Below are 16846 nucleotides of genomic sequence, written 5' to 3' on the forward strand. Positions count from 1 at the left end.
TTTGATTTGATGTCGTCTTCAGAGAGGTCATTTCATTTTCTTTTCTTCATAACGCACTTTCTGTGTATTATTACATTATTTTCTTTCTACATAACACATCTGTGTATATTACACAAATCCCAATTTATTGTCTTAAGTTAGCTTGTCAGCTAATGTTAGCCAGGCTAGCTAGGTAGCTAACGTTAGCTGGACTAGGGGTTAAGGTTAGGATTAGGTAACATGCTAGCTAAGTAATTAAAGGGTTAGGTTTAACTAACATGCTAGCTAAGTAGTTAAAAAGTAGAAAGTTGTTCATAACGTGATTTGTTTGGGCTGCTAGACACTCCCATTATACGGCCACCCGTCCTCCCAGACTAACCTCCCACCTGTCCTTTCTGTCTTAAGTTACCCGCTGTTTTTATCTGTGATTGAAATGCACTCTATATATAAAGAAAAGGTAAACAAGCGTTTGTGTGCCTGTCATGAATGTCCAAAAATAAATGTCTCTATTTCACAATAATCTGTGATACTCCTAGCAAGTCAGGGGAAACCACCACCATCTGATCTCCTTTCAAACTTTACCTCCCAGAGGATATCGCTTATTCTCATTTCCCCCTCTCTCATCTGTCCTGTTCATACCCTCTCCCTCTGTCCTTCCTTCCTTCCTTCCTTCCTTCCTTCCTTCCTTCCTTCCTTCCTTCCTTCCTTCCTTCCTTCCTTCCTTCCTTCCTTCCTTCCTTCCTTCCTTCCTTCCTTTCTTTCTTTCTTTCTTTCTTTCTTTCTTCCTTCCTTCCTTCTGGCCGTCTGTCGGTCCTATTGGTGTGGTTAATTGCTTCAGGTTTACTCCCTCTAATGCAATATATTAGGGTCGGAGCCCTTTCATCAGCCTAACGCCGGCATTTAATTAAGTCTCCCGGGTTAGGTAGTGGGCCGCGCTCCATCAGCAGATCACATGGTCATTAGTAATTAATACACTGACAGGATTAGCGCTCTCTGCTAGGCTTGCACGGTGTCGCTAGAGGGCAGGGGGGCCTGAGTGATGGCTTCCAGAGGGGGAGAGAAGGGAAAAAGTGTGTCTGTGTAGTGGGTCGGTGTGTGTGTTGTCAGGGGAGGGGCTGGTAGGTGTGTGTGTTGTCAGGGGAGGGGCTGGGTAGGTAGGTGTGTGTGTCTGTGTAGTGAGTCGGCATGTGTGTTGTCAGGGGAGGGGCTGGTAGGTGTGTGTGTTGTCAGGGGAGGGGCTGGGTAGGTGTGTATGTCTGTGTAGTGGGTCGGCGTGTGTGTTGTCAGGGGAGGGGCTGGTTAGGTGTGTGTGTCTGTGTAGTGGGTCGGCGTGTGTGTTGTCAGGGGAGGGGCTGGGTAGGTGTGTGTGTTTTCAGGGGAGGGGCTGGGTAGGTAGGTGTGTGTGTCTGTGTAGTGGGTCGGCGTGTGTTGTCAGGGGAGGGGCTGGGTAGGTGTCTGTGTAGTGGGTAGGTGTGTGTGTTGTCAGGGGAGGGGCTGGGTAGGTGTGTGTGTTGTCAGGGGAGGGGCGGTAGGTGTCTGTGTGTACATGCCAGTTTGCTCACACCAGTGTGTGTGCTGAAGTCTTCCCTCCGTGGTGACGGGGGTCTTTTCTCCAGCAGTAATGACATCATTAGAGGGCGACTGTGTTTCCATCTGCTCCACCATTACTCTCGCCCCACTTTGGGCCGCCCCGCCACGACGTGGGTCAGAATTAGAACGACAGGGGCTAAATGGCCCTGCTAAATGATGAAGCCATTAGGAATGGGAGGCTAATTTAGAACATATGTAGTCCTGGAGAGAGAGAAAGAGATGGGGAGATACTGGGAGAAGACAACCAGGAAAGTTAACTTCCTTACCCGACATCTTCAATATCTGTCAGTCTGGGGCTGTTGTTAGATCTGTATAAGGTATTTATGAGCGTTGATGAGACAAGGATGGAGTGGGTTTTAAATATGCAGACGGACTAAGAAATGGGGGATGAGATATTTTGATGACTCGCCGGAACTCTTTCGTGGATTGTTGTATTAACCTCGATGACATAATCAGTTATAGATCGTTGTTCTGCTGACAACATAATTCCTTATGTTCAATGTATTATATGACATAATGCTATTACATACATGAACTGACATTATAATAGGTACATTAGTTGTGTGGTGTGTTCTTGGGAGGATCGTAGATTAGACCAGACTGTCACCATTCACAGTGATGGCTGTTGTGTGGTGTGTTCTTGGGAGGATCGTAGATTAGACCAGACTGTCACCATTCACAGTGATGGCTGTTGTGTGGTGTGTTCTTGGGAGGATCGTAGATTAGACCAGACTGTCACCATTCACAGTGATGGCTGTTGTGTGGTGTGTTCTTGGGAGGATCGTAGATTAGACCAGACTGTCACCATTCACAGTGATGGCTGTTGTGTGGTGTGTTCTTGGGAGGATCGTAGATTAGACCAGACTGTCACCATTCACAGTGATGGCTGTTGTGTGGTGTGTTCTTGGTAGGATCGTAGATTAGACCAGACTGTCACCATTCACAGTGATGGCTGTTGTGTGGTGTGTTCTTGGGAGGATCGTAGATTAGACCAGACTGTCACCATTCACAGTGATGGCTGTTGTGTGGTGTGTTCTTGGGAGGATCGTAGATTAGACCAGACTGTCACCATTCACAGTGATGGCTGTTGTGTGGTGTGTTCTTGGTAGGATCGTAGATTAGACCAGACTGTCACCATTCACAGTGATGGCTGTTGTGTGGTGTGTTCTTGGGAGGATCGTAGATTAGACCAGACTGTCACCATTCACAGTGATGGCTGTTGTGTGGTGTGTTCTTGGGAGGATCGTAGATTAGACCAGACTGTCACCATTCACAGTGATGGCTGTTGTGTGGTGTGTTCTTGGGAGGATCGTAGATTAGACCAGACTGTCACCATTCACAGTGATGGCTGTTGTGTGGTGTGTTCTTGGGAGGATCGTAGATTAGACCAGACTGTCACCATTCACAGTGATGGCTGTTGCTCTATACTCCACTCCTTTGCATGAATCCTAACTTGAGCCCTCTGTCAGTGAGTTGTCATTGATGACATGTAATATATATTGTTTTACTTAACTTAGTGGAATGCATTTGTTGGAAGTCGCTCCCAGAGCGTCTGCTAAATCTAAGTAAGTGCACAAGCCTTTGCTAAATGACTGAAATGTCAATGTTCTGTAGGTTCTGTTGATGGACTACCTGGATGTGAAGAACACTAGAAGTGCTGCCGAGCCCTCTGCCCAGCTCACCTACGCCAGCACCGGCAGCGAGTTCGCAGCCTTCTTCGCCAAGAAGAAACCCCAACGTGCCAAGCAGTCCCTCTTCAAGTAAGACACCGACAGTCTAAAACACTTGAGCATTGAGGGACTGTTTTACCAGACCTAGATTAAGCCTACTTCTGTACTATAAAACATGCTTGACTTGATGGAGAATGTCCTTTGAAAGTGCTTTTTAGTCAAGGAAAAGGGGAAAATGTCCCCTACACCTCAGAACCCTAACAGAACCAAGTTACTGTACAGTAGGGATGTCTATAGTATTAGTGTGCTGATTCACGTTGTTGCAGTGTCTAACTGGAACCATTTCAAAACCATGCAACTTTACACATGGAGCATACAGACTTAGCCAAAGCCATTTTACGTTATGTACCCCAACCACAAGGCAGACCTGTAGTAGTATCTCCAGGTGTTAACTGCTGACCTCTGTAGTGTGAGCACTGTGTCTCTGAGTAGGAGTGACAGTAGTCTAGTCCCTGATCTGTGTGGCTAAGGCGTGACAATGACCATAGGAGTTGGCAAGACAGCAGAAACAGATCTGGGACCAGGCTAGAGTGAATGTGTGTTTCTCTCTTCCAGGTTTGAGTCGTCGTCTCACGCCATCAGCATGAGTGCATACCTGAGGGAACAGAGGAGAGAGCTGTACAGCAAGAGTGGAGAACTACAAGGTAAGGGAGGGAGGGAGGGAGGGAGGAGTGTGGAGAGGTACAGAGCTGGGATGGAGTAGAACAAGGGAGGTGCCAAAACTTGAGGTGTTGCACCTCAAGCTCAACACTATAGCAGAGTCATGCGCTCGCCAGGTACACACGCGCACACAGACACACACGCACAGACAGACAGCGAGGGGGAGATTGGAGAGTGAGTCCCTGGAGAGTCTCACTGTTCCACAGTCTCTCGTTTCTCTCCCCTTGCTCCCTCGCTCTGCGATGACCTTGTGGTTTCAATCAGCGGCGCCTGACAGCACTGTTTGCCTGCTTGTTTCAGTTTTTTTCAAACCCCGTTCCTCCGAGACATTGCCTGTGTGTAAAATGGAAGTGAGCGGCATGGTGGAAGAGAGATAGAGGTCGTCGAAAGGAGAGGAGGGGTTCCGAGAGAGAATTATTTTCAAATCCTGCATAATCGGTCATATGTCACAATTTCCATGATTGCATTTCGAGCAAACTTTAAGGTGAGTCACAGCAATGCTAAGTGTCACCTGTTTAGCATTGAACAGGTGAAACATCTCAACGACCCTCCCTCGCAGGCCTCGAGGTATGATTTCATTTTTGATAGGAAACGCCAGTCAACACTAACCTGGCATACAGGCTCCATACACAAAATGATCGCCCCGTTCGAAAAGTCCAGATTAACATTTCCTTTAAAAAAATGTGTTCCAAATAGCCTCCAACTTTTGTCCTTATCCCCCTTTTACCCCTCGGTAGCTCAGATGTGACAAAGATAATAAAACAGCATTTGGGCTGGTGGTTGAATGCCTGGCAGCGGCAAACGAAGATGAGATTCCTCTGCCTTTCATTTCTGCTGTCACAGTGCTTAGCTCGGGTTCTTAGCTCGGGTTCTTAGCTCGGGTTCTTAGCTCGGGTTCTTAGCTCGGGTTCTTAGCTCGGGTTCTTAGCTCGGGCAGAGTGCTTAGGACCTGAATGACAGGGAGAGATTCAAGGAATCAAATGATTTAGAAAAGTTAAATCAATCGACTTGGATGAAGGGAGGGGGTGTTAAAAGTAATTGTTATCATCACACCACTGTATGTAGAAGCCATTCAGTGATTTCTGAAGGAATACATTATAATGAGAAAAACATGTAGAGACTTTGAGACAACGGTCAATCTCTTTTTTAAATGAAGCTGACTGTAGAACAGAGATTGAGAGATGTTGCATGAGCCTGGCCAAGGGATTGTCCAACACTTAAAGAGAGCAGTATTTTCTCTACTAGACATAAGATCTCCCCTCGATACACAGTAATCCATTCACACAGTCAACCATCACCAGTACACTTTCTCTATTGGCTGATGCCAGTTTGATAGTGCAGCTGGCTCAGTTGGTTGGAGTGTGATGTTAAGAGATCCAATAATCAAATCTAACTAAATCTACACAGTTTATTAGGTACACCACCCCGTTCATGAAAATGGTTAGCTCCTACAGACACGTGGCCGTGGATTGCGACAGTTGAAGTCGGAAGTTTACATACACTTACACAGAACCCAAACCGGCTGCGCGCGTGTGCCATCGTGTGCCATCGTGTGCCATCGTGTGCCATCGTGTGCCATCGTGTGCCATCGTGTGCCATCGTGTGCCATCGTGTGCCATCGTGCATAAATGTATTTTGTCCTCCCCACACCAAACACGATCACGACATGCAGGTTAAAATATCAAAACAAACTCTGAACCAATTATATTAATATGGGGACTGGTCGAAAAGCATTAAACATTTATGGCAATTTAGCTCGCTAGCTAATTTGTCCTATTTAGCTAGCTTGCTGTTGCTAGCTAAATATTTCACTTATAATTCACTGTATCACAATTCTAGTGGGTCAGTAGTATACATACACTAAGTTGACTGTACCTTTAAACAGCTTGGAAAATTCCAGAAAATGATGTCATGGCTTTAGAAGCTTCTGATAGGCTAATTGACATCATTTGAGTCAATTGGAGGTGTACCTGTGGATGAAGTTCAAGGCCTACCTTCAAACTCAGTGCCTCTTTGCTTGACATCATGGGAAAATCAAAATAAATCAAAATAAAGACCTCAGAAAAATTGTAGACCTCCACAAGTCTGGTTCATCCTTGGGAGCAATTTCCAAACACCCCAAGGTACCACATTCATCTTTACAAACAATAGTACGCAAGTATAAACACCATGGGACCACGCAGCTGTCATAGCGTTCAGGAAGGAGGTTCTGTCTCCAAGAGATGAACGTAATTTGGTGCGAGAAGTGCAAATAAATCCCAGAACAACAGCAAAGGACCTTGTGAAGATGCTGGAGGAAATGGGTACAAGTATCTATATTCACAGTGAAACGAGTCCTATATCGACATAACCTGACAGGCCGCTCAGCAAGGAAGAAGCCACTGCTCCAAAACCGCCATAAAAAAGCCAGACTACGGTTTGCAACTGCACATGGGGACAAAGATCGTACTTTTTGGAGAAATGTCCTCTCGTCTGATGAAACAAAAATAAGGGCTGTACTACTCTGTAGTGACAGGAGTGTAGTACTAGTAGCTGTGTTTCCCATGATAATTAAGGGCTGTACTACTCTACAGTGACAGGAGTGTAGTACTACTAGCTGTGTTTCCCATGATAATTAAGGGCTGTACTACTCTGCAGTGACAGGAGTGTAGTACTACTAGCTGTGTTTCCCATGATAATTAAGGGCTGTACTACTCTGCAGTGACAGGAGTGTAGTACTACTAGCTGTGTTTCCCATGATAATTAAGGGCTGTACTACTCTGCAGTGACAGGAGTGTAGTACTACTAGCTGTGTTTCCCATGATAATTAAGGGCTGTACTACTCTGCAGTGACAGGAGTGTAGTACTACTAGCTGTGTTTCCCATGATAAATAAGGGCTGTACTACTCTACAGTGACAGGAGTGTAGTACTACTAGCTGTGTTTCCCATGATAATTAAGGGCTGTACTACTCTGTAGTGACAGGAGTGTAGTACTACTAGCTGTGTTTCCCATGATAATTAAGGGCTGTACTACTCTGTAGTGACAGGAGTGTAGTACTACTAGCTGTGTTTCCCATGATAAATAAGGGCTGTACTACTCTGTAGTGACAGGAGTGTAGTACTACTAGCTGTGTTTCCCATGATAATTAAGGGCTGTACTACTCTGTAGTGACAGGAGTGTAGTACTACTAGCTGTGTTTCCCATGATAATTAAGGGCTGTACTACTCTGCAGTGACAGGAGTGTAGTACTACTAGCTGTGTTTCCCATGATAATTAAGGGCTGTACTACTCTGCAGTGACAGGAGTGTAGTACTACTAGCTGTGTTTCCCATGATAAATAAGGGCTGTACTACTCTGCAGTGACAGGAGTGTAGTACTACTAGCTGTGTTTCCCATGATAATTAAGGGCTGTACTACTCTGCAGTGACAGGAGTGTAGTACTACTAGCTGTGTTTCCCATGATAATTAAGGGCTGTACTACTCTGTAGTGACAGGAGTGTAGTACTACTAGCTGTGTTTCCCATGATAATTAAGGGCTGTACTACTCTGCAGTGACAGGAGTGTAGTACTACTCGCTGTGTTTCCCATGATAATTAAGGGCTGTACTACTCTGTAGTGACAGGAGTGTAGTACTACTAGCTGTGTTTCCCATGATAATTAAGGGCTGTACTACTCTGCAGTGACAGGAGTGTAGTACTACTAGCTGTGTTTCCCATGATAATTAAGGGCTGTACTACTCTGCAGTGACAGGAGTGTAGTACTACTAGCTGTGTTTCCCGTGATAATTAAGGGCTGTACTACTCTGTAGTGACAGGAGTGTAGTACTACTAGCTGTGTTTCCCGTGATAATTAAGGGCTGTACTACTCTGTAGTGACAGGAGTGTAGTACTACTAGCTGTGTTTCCCATGATAATTAAGGGCTGTACTACTCTGCAGTGACAGGAGTGTAGTACTACTAGCTGTGTTTCCCATGATAATTAAGGGCTGTACTACTCTGCAGTGACAGGAGTGTAGTACTACTAGCTGTGTTTCCCGTGATAATTAAGGGCTGTACTACTCTGTAGTGACAGGAGTGTAGTACTACTAGCTGTGTTTCCCATGATAATTAAGGGCTGTACTACTCTGCAGTGACAGGAGTGTAGTACTACTAGCTGTGTTTCCCATGATAATTAAGGGCTGTACTACTCTACAGTGACAGGAGTGTAGTACTACTAGCTGTGTTTCCCATGATAATTAAGGGCTGTACTACTCTGCAGTGACAGGAGTGTAGTACTACTAGCTGTGTTTCCCATGATAATTAAGGGCTGTACTACTCTGCAGTGACAGGAGTGTAGTACTACTAGCTGTGTTTCCCATGATAATTAAGGGCTGTGCTACTCTGCAGTGACAGGAGTGTAGTACTACTAGCTGTGTTTCCCATGATAAATAAGGGCTGTACTACTCTGTAGTGACAGGAGTGTAGTACTACTAGCTGTGTTTCCCATGATAATTAAGGGCTGTACTACTCTGCAGTGACAGGAGTGTAGTACTACTAGCTGTGTTTCCCATGATAATTAAGGGCTGTACTTCTCTGCAGTGACAGGAGTGTAGTACTACTAGCTGTGTTTCCCATGATAATTAAGGGCTGTACTACTCTGCAGTGACAGGAGTGTAGTACTACTAGCTGTGTTTCCCATGATAATTAAGGGCTGTACTACTCTGCAGTGACAGGAGTGTAGTACTACTAGCTGTGTTTCCCATGATAAATAAGGGCTGTACTACTCTGTAGTGACAGGAGTGTAGTACTACTAGCTGTGTTTCCCATGATAATTAAGGGCTGTACTACTCTGCAGTGACAGGAGTGTAGTACTACTAGCTGTGTTTCCCATGATAATTAAGGGCTGTACTACTCTGCAGTGACAGGAGTGTAGTACTACTAGCTGTGGATGGTGGACTGTTTGTTCTTTGTCTCTTTACCTGAGGGAGATGGTACATTCTGTTACATATCCTTAACAAACAGTGTCTCTCAGGGGTGTTCGTGCGTACGTGCGTGTGTGTGTGTCTGTGTGTGTGTGTCTGTGTGTGTGTGAAGGGGCCCTTGCGTCTCCCTCATTACAAACACACACCCAGAGCTTAGGAAGCTTAATTACATCGGCTCTCCAATGAAGCACACCGCATATGCTTCCATTAATCCACAGCTTCATCTAAAGGCTTCATTATAGCTACATATGGACCCACAGCTGGGTGGGTGTGGGTTTGTATCAATGGGCATCGGTGTGTCCCTTTGTGTGAGAGACAGAGGGAAGGCAGGAGACATGTCCCTGTATGTTTAATCTCCCTCTAGCTAGCTCTTTGAACAAAGAGGCTCTCTCTTTCTGGTCTAGAATCATAATATAGAGAGGCTCTCTCTTTCTCGTCTAGAATCATAATATAGAGAGGCTTTCTCTTTCTGGTCTAGAATCATAATATAAAGAGGCTCTCTCTTTTTTGGTCTAGAATCATAATATAGAGAGGCTCTCGCTTTCTAGTCTAGAATCATAATATAGAGAGGCTCTCGCTTTCTAGTCTAGAATCATAATATATAGAGGCTTTCTCTTTCTGGACTAGAATCATAATATAGAGAGGCTCTCGTTTTCTAGTCTAGAATCATAATATAGAGAGGCTCTCTCTTTCTCATCTAGAATCATAATATAGAGAGGTTCTCTCTTTCTAGTCTAGAATCATAATATAGAGAGGCTCTCTCTTTCTAGTCTAGAATCATAATATAGAGAGGCTCTCTCTTTCTAGTCTAGAATCATAATATAGAGAGGCTCTCGCTTTCTAGTCTAGAATCATAATATAGAGAGGCTCTCTCTTTCTAGTCTAGAATCATAATATAGAGAGGCTCTCGCTTTCTAGTCTAGAATCATAATATAGAGAGGCTCTCTCTTTCTCATCTAGAATCATAATATAGAGAGGTTCTCTCTTTCTAGTCTAGAATCATAATATAGAGAGGCTCTCTCTTTCTAGTCTAGAATCATAATATAGAGAGGCTCTCTCTTTCTAGTCTAGAATCATAATATAGAGAGGCTCTCGCTTTCTAGTCTAGAATCATAATATAGAGAGGCTCTCTCTTTCTAGTCTAGAATCATAATATAGAGAGGCTCTCTCTTTCTAGTCTAGAATCATAGTACAGAGACCTTTTCATTCCATCCACTCCCGACTCCATGAATAAATGATGGAAACAGGGAAACCACTTCCAAGGTACAGATTTGTTATCATGGCCCTGAATGCAGGCAATTGCTATTTCCTTCCCTGTTTTTATTTTCTCCTCCAAAGTGCCGGTTGGGAGAGAGCGAGCAGGGTGGTCATCATTGCCATTTCTAAGATATTTCTCAATAACCACGTTACGTTTTTGTTAGACTACACCTTTTTGAGTTGTTTTAGTCAGCGCAGCAACAGAACAGAGCTGTATTTATTACCTTACCCCAGGGCAGGCAGTGTTGAAATGACAACTACACCATGATCCAAACACAAAGGTTTGTATATCAGCCTCCGCTCCTGCCCCGTATGACCTCCCCTCCCACCCAGACACGGTCATAATAGACCCGCAACTCTGTTTCCCGCGTTTCTATCCCCCTGTCTGCCATATTTCCCTTTTTGAATTTCAAAATGGCTTGTTGTCAAACAAAATACTTGACTCTCCACAGTAGTCCACCTTGAGTTGAGTTACACAATGAGTTGCTTTCTCCCTTAATTTCTATTGTGTTTGTGTATGTGTCCCTCTACAGTATGTCTGCCTGCATGTGTGTGTGTATCTGTCTATCTAGAGGAGAAAAGGCAATCTGTGTATTAGTGGTGTTGTTTCTGCGTAATAGCGTGCTACCCTGGGGACGAGGAGTGGAGAGGCGCACAGTGACTGACTGCTCCGAGGGAGCGGGACCCGTGTGTCCCGTCAAACTGATTTGTGCCACACAATAGGGAGGGAGAGAGGTGCAAATGGAAACACTGACTGAAAGAGGGGAAGTAGCGAGAGAGAGGTGTGTGTGTGTGTGTGTGTGGGGGGGGGGGGGGGTTGCACTAATGCATTTGTGTGTGTGTTACTATGTATGCATGTCTGCCTGTGTGTTTGCATCTGTGTACTGCATAAGCTCCATGCAGCTGCACCGATTGATACACCTGTATGTCTCTTATGTCAGGCCTGTCGGGTCGAGGGGTGAGGAAGAGGGCTGTGACGGACAATGAGTATTAGCCCCGTTCTGACTGTTCTGTAATGGAAGTCCACAGCAAAGAACACCTCTCATTTTAGTCTGATAATATCTCTCCAACAGCTTCTAGAGAACCAATACCTTATAGCTCAATCACACACAGGCTTGAAACATTTTGTGAACATTTAAATACATTTCCTGGTTTTCTAGAAATCCCAGTTGGAGGATTTCCGGAATCAGGGGGGAATAAGCAGGAAATCCAGAATCAGGAGGGAATGAGCAGGAAATCCAGAATCAGGAGGGAATGAGCAGGAAATCCAGAATCAGGAGGGAATGAGCAGGAAATCTAGAATCAGGAGGGAATGAGCAGGAAATCCAGAATCAGGAGGGACTGAGCAGGAAATCCAGAATCAGGAGGGAGTAAGCAGGAAATCCAGAATCAGGAGGGAATTAGCAGGAAATCCAGAATCAGGAGGGAATGAGCAGGAAATCCAGAATCAGGAGGGAATGAGCAGGAAATCCAGAATCACGAGGGAATGAACAGGAAATCCAGAATCAGGAGGGAATAAGCAGGAAATCCAGAATCAGGAGGGAATAAGCAGGAAATCCAGAATCAGGAGGGAATGAGCAGGGAATCCATAATCAGGAGGGAAAGAGCAGGAAATCCAGAATCAGGAGGGAATGAGCAGGAAATCTAGAATCAGGAGGGAATGAGCAGGACATCTAGAATCAGGAGGGAATGAGCAGGAAATCTTGAATCAGGAGGGAATAAGCAGGAAATCCAGAATCAGGAGGGAATGAGCAGGAAATCCAGAATCAGGAGGGAATGAGCAGGAAATCCAGAATCAGGAGGGAATGAGCAGGAAATCCAGAATCAGGAGGGAATGAGCAGGAAATCTAGAATCAGGAGGGAATGAGCAGGACATCTAGAATCAGGAGGGAATGAGCAGGAAATCCAGAATCAGGAGGGAATGAGCAGGACATCTAGAATCAGGAGGGAATAAGCAGGAAATCCAGAATCAGGAGGGAATAAGCAGGAAATCCAGAATCAAGAGGGAAAAAGCAGGAAATCCAGAATCAGGAGGGAATGAGCAGGGAATCTATAATCAGGAGGGAAAGAGCAGGAAATCTTGAATCAGGAGGGAAATAGCAGGAAATCCAGAATCAGGAGGGAGTAAGCAGGAAATCCAGAATCAGGAGGGAATGAGCAGGAAATCTAGAATCAGGAGGGAATGAGCAGGAAATCCAGAATCAGGAGGGAATGAGCAGGAAATCTAGAATCAGGAGGGAATGAGCAGGAAATCCAGAATCAGGAGGGAATGAGCAGGAAATCTAGAATCAGGAGGGAATGAGCAGGAAATCTAGAATCAGGAGGGAATGAGCAGGACATCTAGAATCAGGAGGGAATGAGCAGGAAATCTTGAATCAGGAGGGAATAAGCAGGAAATCTTGAATCAGGAGGGAATAAGCAGGAAATCCAGAATCAGGAGGGAATGAGCAGGAAATCCAGAATCAGGAGGGAATGAACAGGAAATCCAGAATCAGGAGGGAATAAGCAGGAAATCCAGGATCAGGAGGGAATGAGCAGGAAATCCAGAATCAGGAGGGAATGAGCAGGAAATCCAGAATCAGGAGGGAATGAGCAGGAAATCCAGAATTAGGAGGGAATGAGCAGGAAATCCAGAATTAGGAGGGAATGAGCAGGAAATCCAGAATTAGGAGGGAAAGAGCAGGAAATCCAGAATCAGGAGGGAATGAGCAGGAAATCCAGAATCAGGAGGGAAAAGCAGGAAATCCAGAATCAGGAGGGAATGAGCAGGAAATCCAGAATCAGGAGGGAAAAAGCAGGAAATCCAACCAGGATTTGGGGGAAATACATCCTCTTCATACCCTCATGTTCCCAGATCACAAATGAAAAGGTGATAATCCCCTCAATCTAGCGGTTATCTTTTAATATAAAGATCGTTCCTCTTATCTGTACTCCTCCAGTGCCCTGTGTTCAAGGGGAACCACGCCATTGACTGATTTGAGTGATCGATCCTTGACTTCCGCCGACCTTCCAATTAGGATTTATCATATTCATAAATGGAACCTGAAATGGAATTGAACTTTCCCGGGAGAAAAGTCAATAATTATTAGAGGATTAAAATGAGGGTACATGCTCACCCTCTCTCTCGTTGAGTCTGCTGATCTCTCTCTTTCTCTCGTTAATTCTTCTTTCTCTTCATTTGACCTTACTAAGGCATTGATTGATCCACATGGTCTGAATGTACGATAGCGTGGCTCTGTCCTTTGTGATTGTGTGCCTGACTAATTATCTAAGGACAGGCGGGAGGGTGTTGCACGGTATACCTAAACTTCTGTACTTGTTCGATACTAGAACATGAAAAAAGTTTTGTTTCTGTTAAATGTGTCTCACGTCGTCTACTGATTGAGATCAAGTCTATCAGCCCAGCAGATGTCTCCTTATAGCTCTAGAGCACTGTGCCTGTCAAGTCTGTCTATCAGCAGATGTCTCCTTATAGCTCTAGAGCACCGTGCCTGTCAAGTCTGTCTATCAGCTGATGTCTCCTTATAGCTCTAGAGCACCGTGCCTGTCAAGTCTGTCTATCAGCAGATGTCTCCTTATAGCTCTAGAGCACCGTGCCTGTCAAGTCTGTCTATCAGCAGATGTCTCCTTATAGCTCTAGAGCACCGTGCCTGTCAAGTCTGTCTATCAGCAGATGTCTCCTTATAGCTCTAGAGCACCGTGCCTGTCAAGTCTGTCTATCAGCAGATGTCTCCTTATAGCTCTAGAGCACCGTGCCTGTCAAGTCTGTCTATCAGCTGACGTCTCCTTATAGCTCTAGAGCACCGTGCCTGTCAAGTCTGTCTATCAGCTGATGTCTCCTTATAGTTCTAGAGCACCGTGCCTGTCAAGTCTGTCTATCAACTGATGTCTCCTTATAGCTCTAGAGCACCGTGCCTGTCAAGTCTGTCTATCAACTGATGTCTCCTTATAGCTCTAGAGCACCATGCCTGTCAAGTCTGTCTATCAACTGATGTCTCCTTATAGTTCTAGAGCACCGTGCCTGTCAAGTCTGTCTATCAGCTGATGTCTCCTTATAGTTCTAGAGCACCGTGCCTGTCAAGTCTGTCTATCAGCTGATGTCTCCTTATAGTTCTAGAGCACCGTGCCTGTCAAGTCAGTCTATCAACTGATGTCTCCTTATAGTTCTAGAGCACGTAAGGGGCTCTGATTGACATAAAAAAAACATAGACGTTGCCAAAAATTGTGTTTATTGACTTCTTTTCCCTCACCTCAGTCACGTCTCTCTCACTGTGTGTGTGTGAATGATTTTATAAAATAAAATATTTATTCTTCTATGCAAATGTTGTTGGTCAGCACAATAAAACAAGTCCCAAATGGAAAGGAAGTAGATTGTTTTTCCTCTGCAGCCTGATGAAATCAACCAAAACAAGCTCAATAACTCAATGCATGCACACACTCCTATTGAATATGCCTTCACCTGTATTGTGAACAGGCCTAGGCTACATTTTGATTTACCCAGATTATCAGTAGAGATTTACCATTCAAATAAATGACCAGTATGTTGTTATGTAAAAACTAATTGATTGTATGATTGAATAATTGATTCATTAATGCATACATTGCTGTCTTAGAAAAAATATAATGATAATGAACTCAAAATATCTGTCTGGATTAAGTGCCTTTCTGTGACTTTGGCTAATGTGCCATCTTTTCTTTGCCGTGGAGTCGTTTTGGTATCGCGTATCGTGATGGTATCGCGTATCGCGATGGTATCGCGTATCGCGATGGTATCGCGTATCGTGATGGTATCGCGTATCGTGATGGTATCGCGTATCGTGATGGTATCGCGTATCGTGATGGTATCGCGTATCGCGTATCGTGATGGGATCGAGTTTCGTGTTTCTCAACCTGGTATTCAAGTTAAAATGATGGTGTTACAACACTAGTGTCTGTCTCTTTCTGCCTGCCTGTCTCTTTCTGCCTGTCTCTTTCTGCCTGCCTGTCTCTTTCTGCCTGTCTCTTTCTGCCTGTCTCTTTCTGCCTGCCTGTCTCTTTCTGCCTGCCTGTCTCTTTCTGCCTGTCTCTGTCTATTCACACTTATTTTGTGTACTTTGCACACGCTAATGGCTGTGTGTCTCCTAGACTAGACCTCCCTTCCTTTAATAACAATGAATGAATTGCTACTGAAGTGGAGCCACACAGCCCGTGTTTGGACTATCACAGCCTGTGTTTGGACTATCACAGCCCGTGTTTGGACCATCACAGCCTGTGTTTGGACTATCACAGCCGTGTTTGGACCATCACAGCCCGTGTTTGGACCATCACAGCCCGTGTTTGGACCATCACAGCCCGTGTTTGGACCATCACAGCCCGTGTTTGGACCATCACAGCCCGTGTTTGGACTATCACAGCCCGTGTTTGGACCATCACAGCCCGTGTTTGGACTATCACAGCCCGTGTTTGGACTATCACAGCCCGTGTTTGGACTATCACAGCCCGTGTTTGGACTATCACAGCCCGTGTTTGGACCATCACAGCCCGTGTTTGGACTATCACAGCCCGTGTTTGGACCATCACAGCCCGTGTTTGGACCATCACAGCCCGTGTTTGGACCATCACAGCCCGTGTTTGGACCATCACAGCCCGTGTTTGGACCATCACAGCCCGTGTTTGGACCATCACAGCCCGTGTTTGGACCATCACAGCCCGTGTTTGGACCATCACAGCCCGTGTTTGGACCATCACAGCCCGTGTTTGGACCATCACAGCCTGTGTTTGGACCATCACAGCCTGTGTTTGGACCATCACAGCCCGTGTTTGGACCATCACAGCCCGTGTTTGGACCATCACAGCCCGTGTTTGGACCATCACAGCCCGTGTTTGGACCATCACAGCCCGTGTTTGGACCATCACAGCCCGTGTTTGGACCATCACAGCCCGTGTTTGGACTATCACAGCCAATTGGCAGTCAAGCCGGTCTCTGAAAGGCCACAGAGATCCATGTTGTTGTGCCAAATTATTTCAAAGGACCCCACTAAAATGGCCATTTATAAACAGTTTGTGTTACAGTATTTGTTTTTTATGTGACAGAGAAATGCCCTGACTTCAAAGATAGAGAGTAGTACTCAGTTAAACACAAGACGTACATTTAAGAAGCTGTTGTGGTTGATATTGCTTGTGCAGCTTTCAGTTTGGAGCCTTGGGTATGTTAAAACAGGCAGTTAATTGCTGGAAATGATAAGTCTCTCTGATTAGCAGCGTGCCTGGCCATATCTATTCATTTCAACACTGCTACAATTTGAAAATACGGGCCCTGATCAGTGATCCCGACTTATTGGTATAGCTTATAAAATATATTTTTATTTTTTTTAATGGTTAAAATTTAGTGTAGTTACCAGATTAATTGCGTTTATAAACCGGGTAGCTTGGCTCCTGGATGCTGATTGGCTGAAAGCTGTGGTATATCAGACCATATTCCACAGGTATGACCAAAAAATACTTTTTACTGTTTGTATTAGGTTGGTAACCAGTTTATAATAGCAATAAGGCACCTCGGGGGGTTGTGGTATATGGCTAAGGGCTGTATCCAGGCTCTCTGCGTTGTGTTGTGCTTAAGAACAGCCCTTAGCCGTGGTATATTGCCGATATACCACACCTCCTTGCACATTATTGCTTAATTAGACACAGTTGACAAAATAGTTATTAGAA

The 16846-nt window shown here is 45.0% G+C and overlaps 1 protein-coding gene across 1 annotated transcript in view; it reads left to right on the forward strand.

Moving 5' to 3' along the window:
• LOC110499821 (exocyst complex component 4) overlaps positions 1-16846 on the forward strand; it is a 224903-nt gene that overhangs the window by 64082 nt on the left and 143975 nt on the right. Inside the window, exons 8-9 of the mRNA XM_090213619.1 lie at positions 3184-3329; positions 3855-3943. Of these exons, the coding sequence (XP_090069745.1) occupies positions 3184-3329; positions 3855-3943 (235 nt within the window). The remainder of the gene's footprint in view (positions 1-3183; positions 3330-3854; positions 3944-16846) is intronic.

This window comes from Oncorhynchus mykiss, chromosome 21, assembly GCF_057628025.1.
Source record: "Oncorhynchus mykiss isolate SJ-2025 chromosome 21, ASM5762802v1, whole genome shotgun sequence".
NCBI classification, from domain to species: Eukaryota; Metazoa; Chordata; class Actinopteri; order Salmoniformes; family Salmonidae; genus Oncorhynchus; species Oncorhynchus mykiss.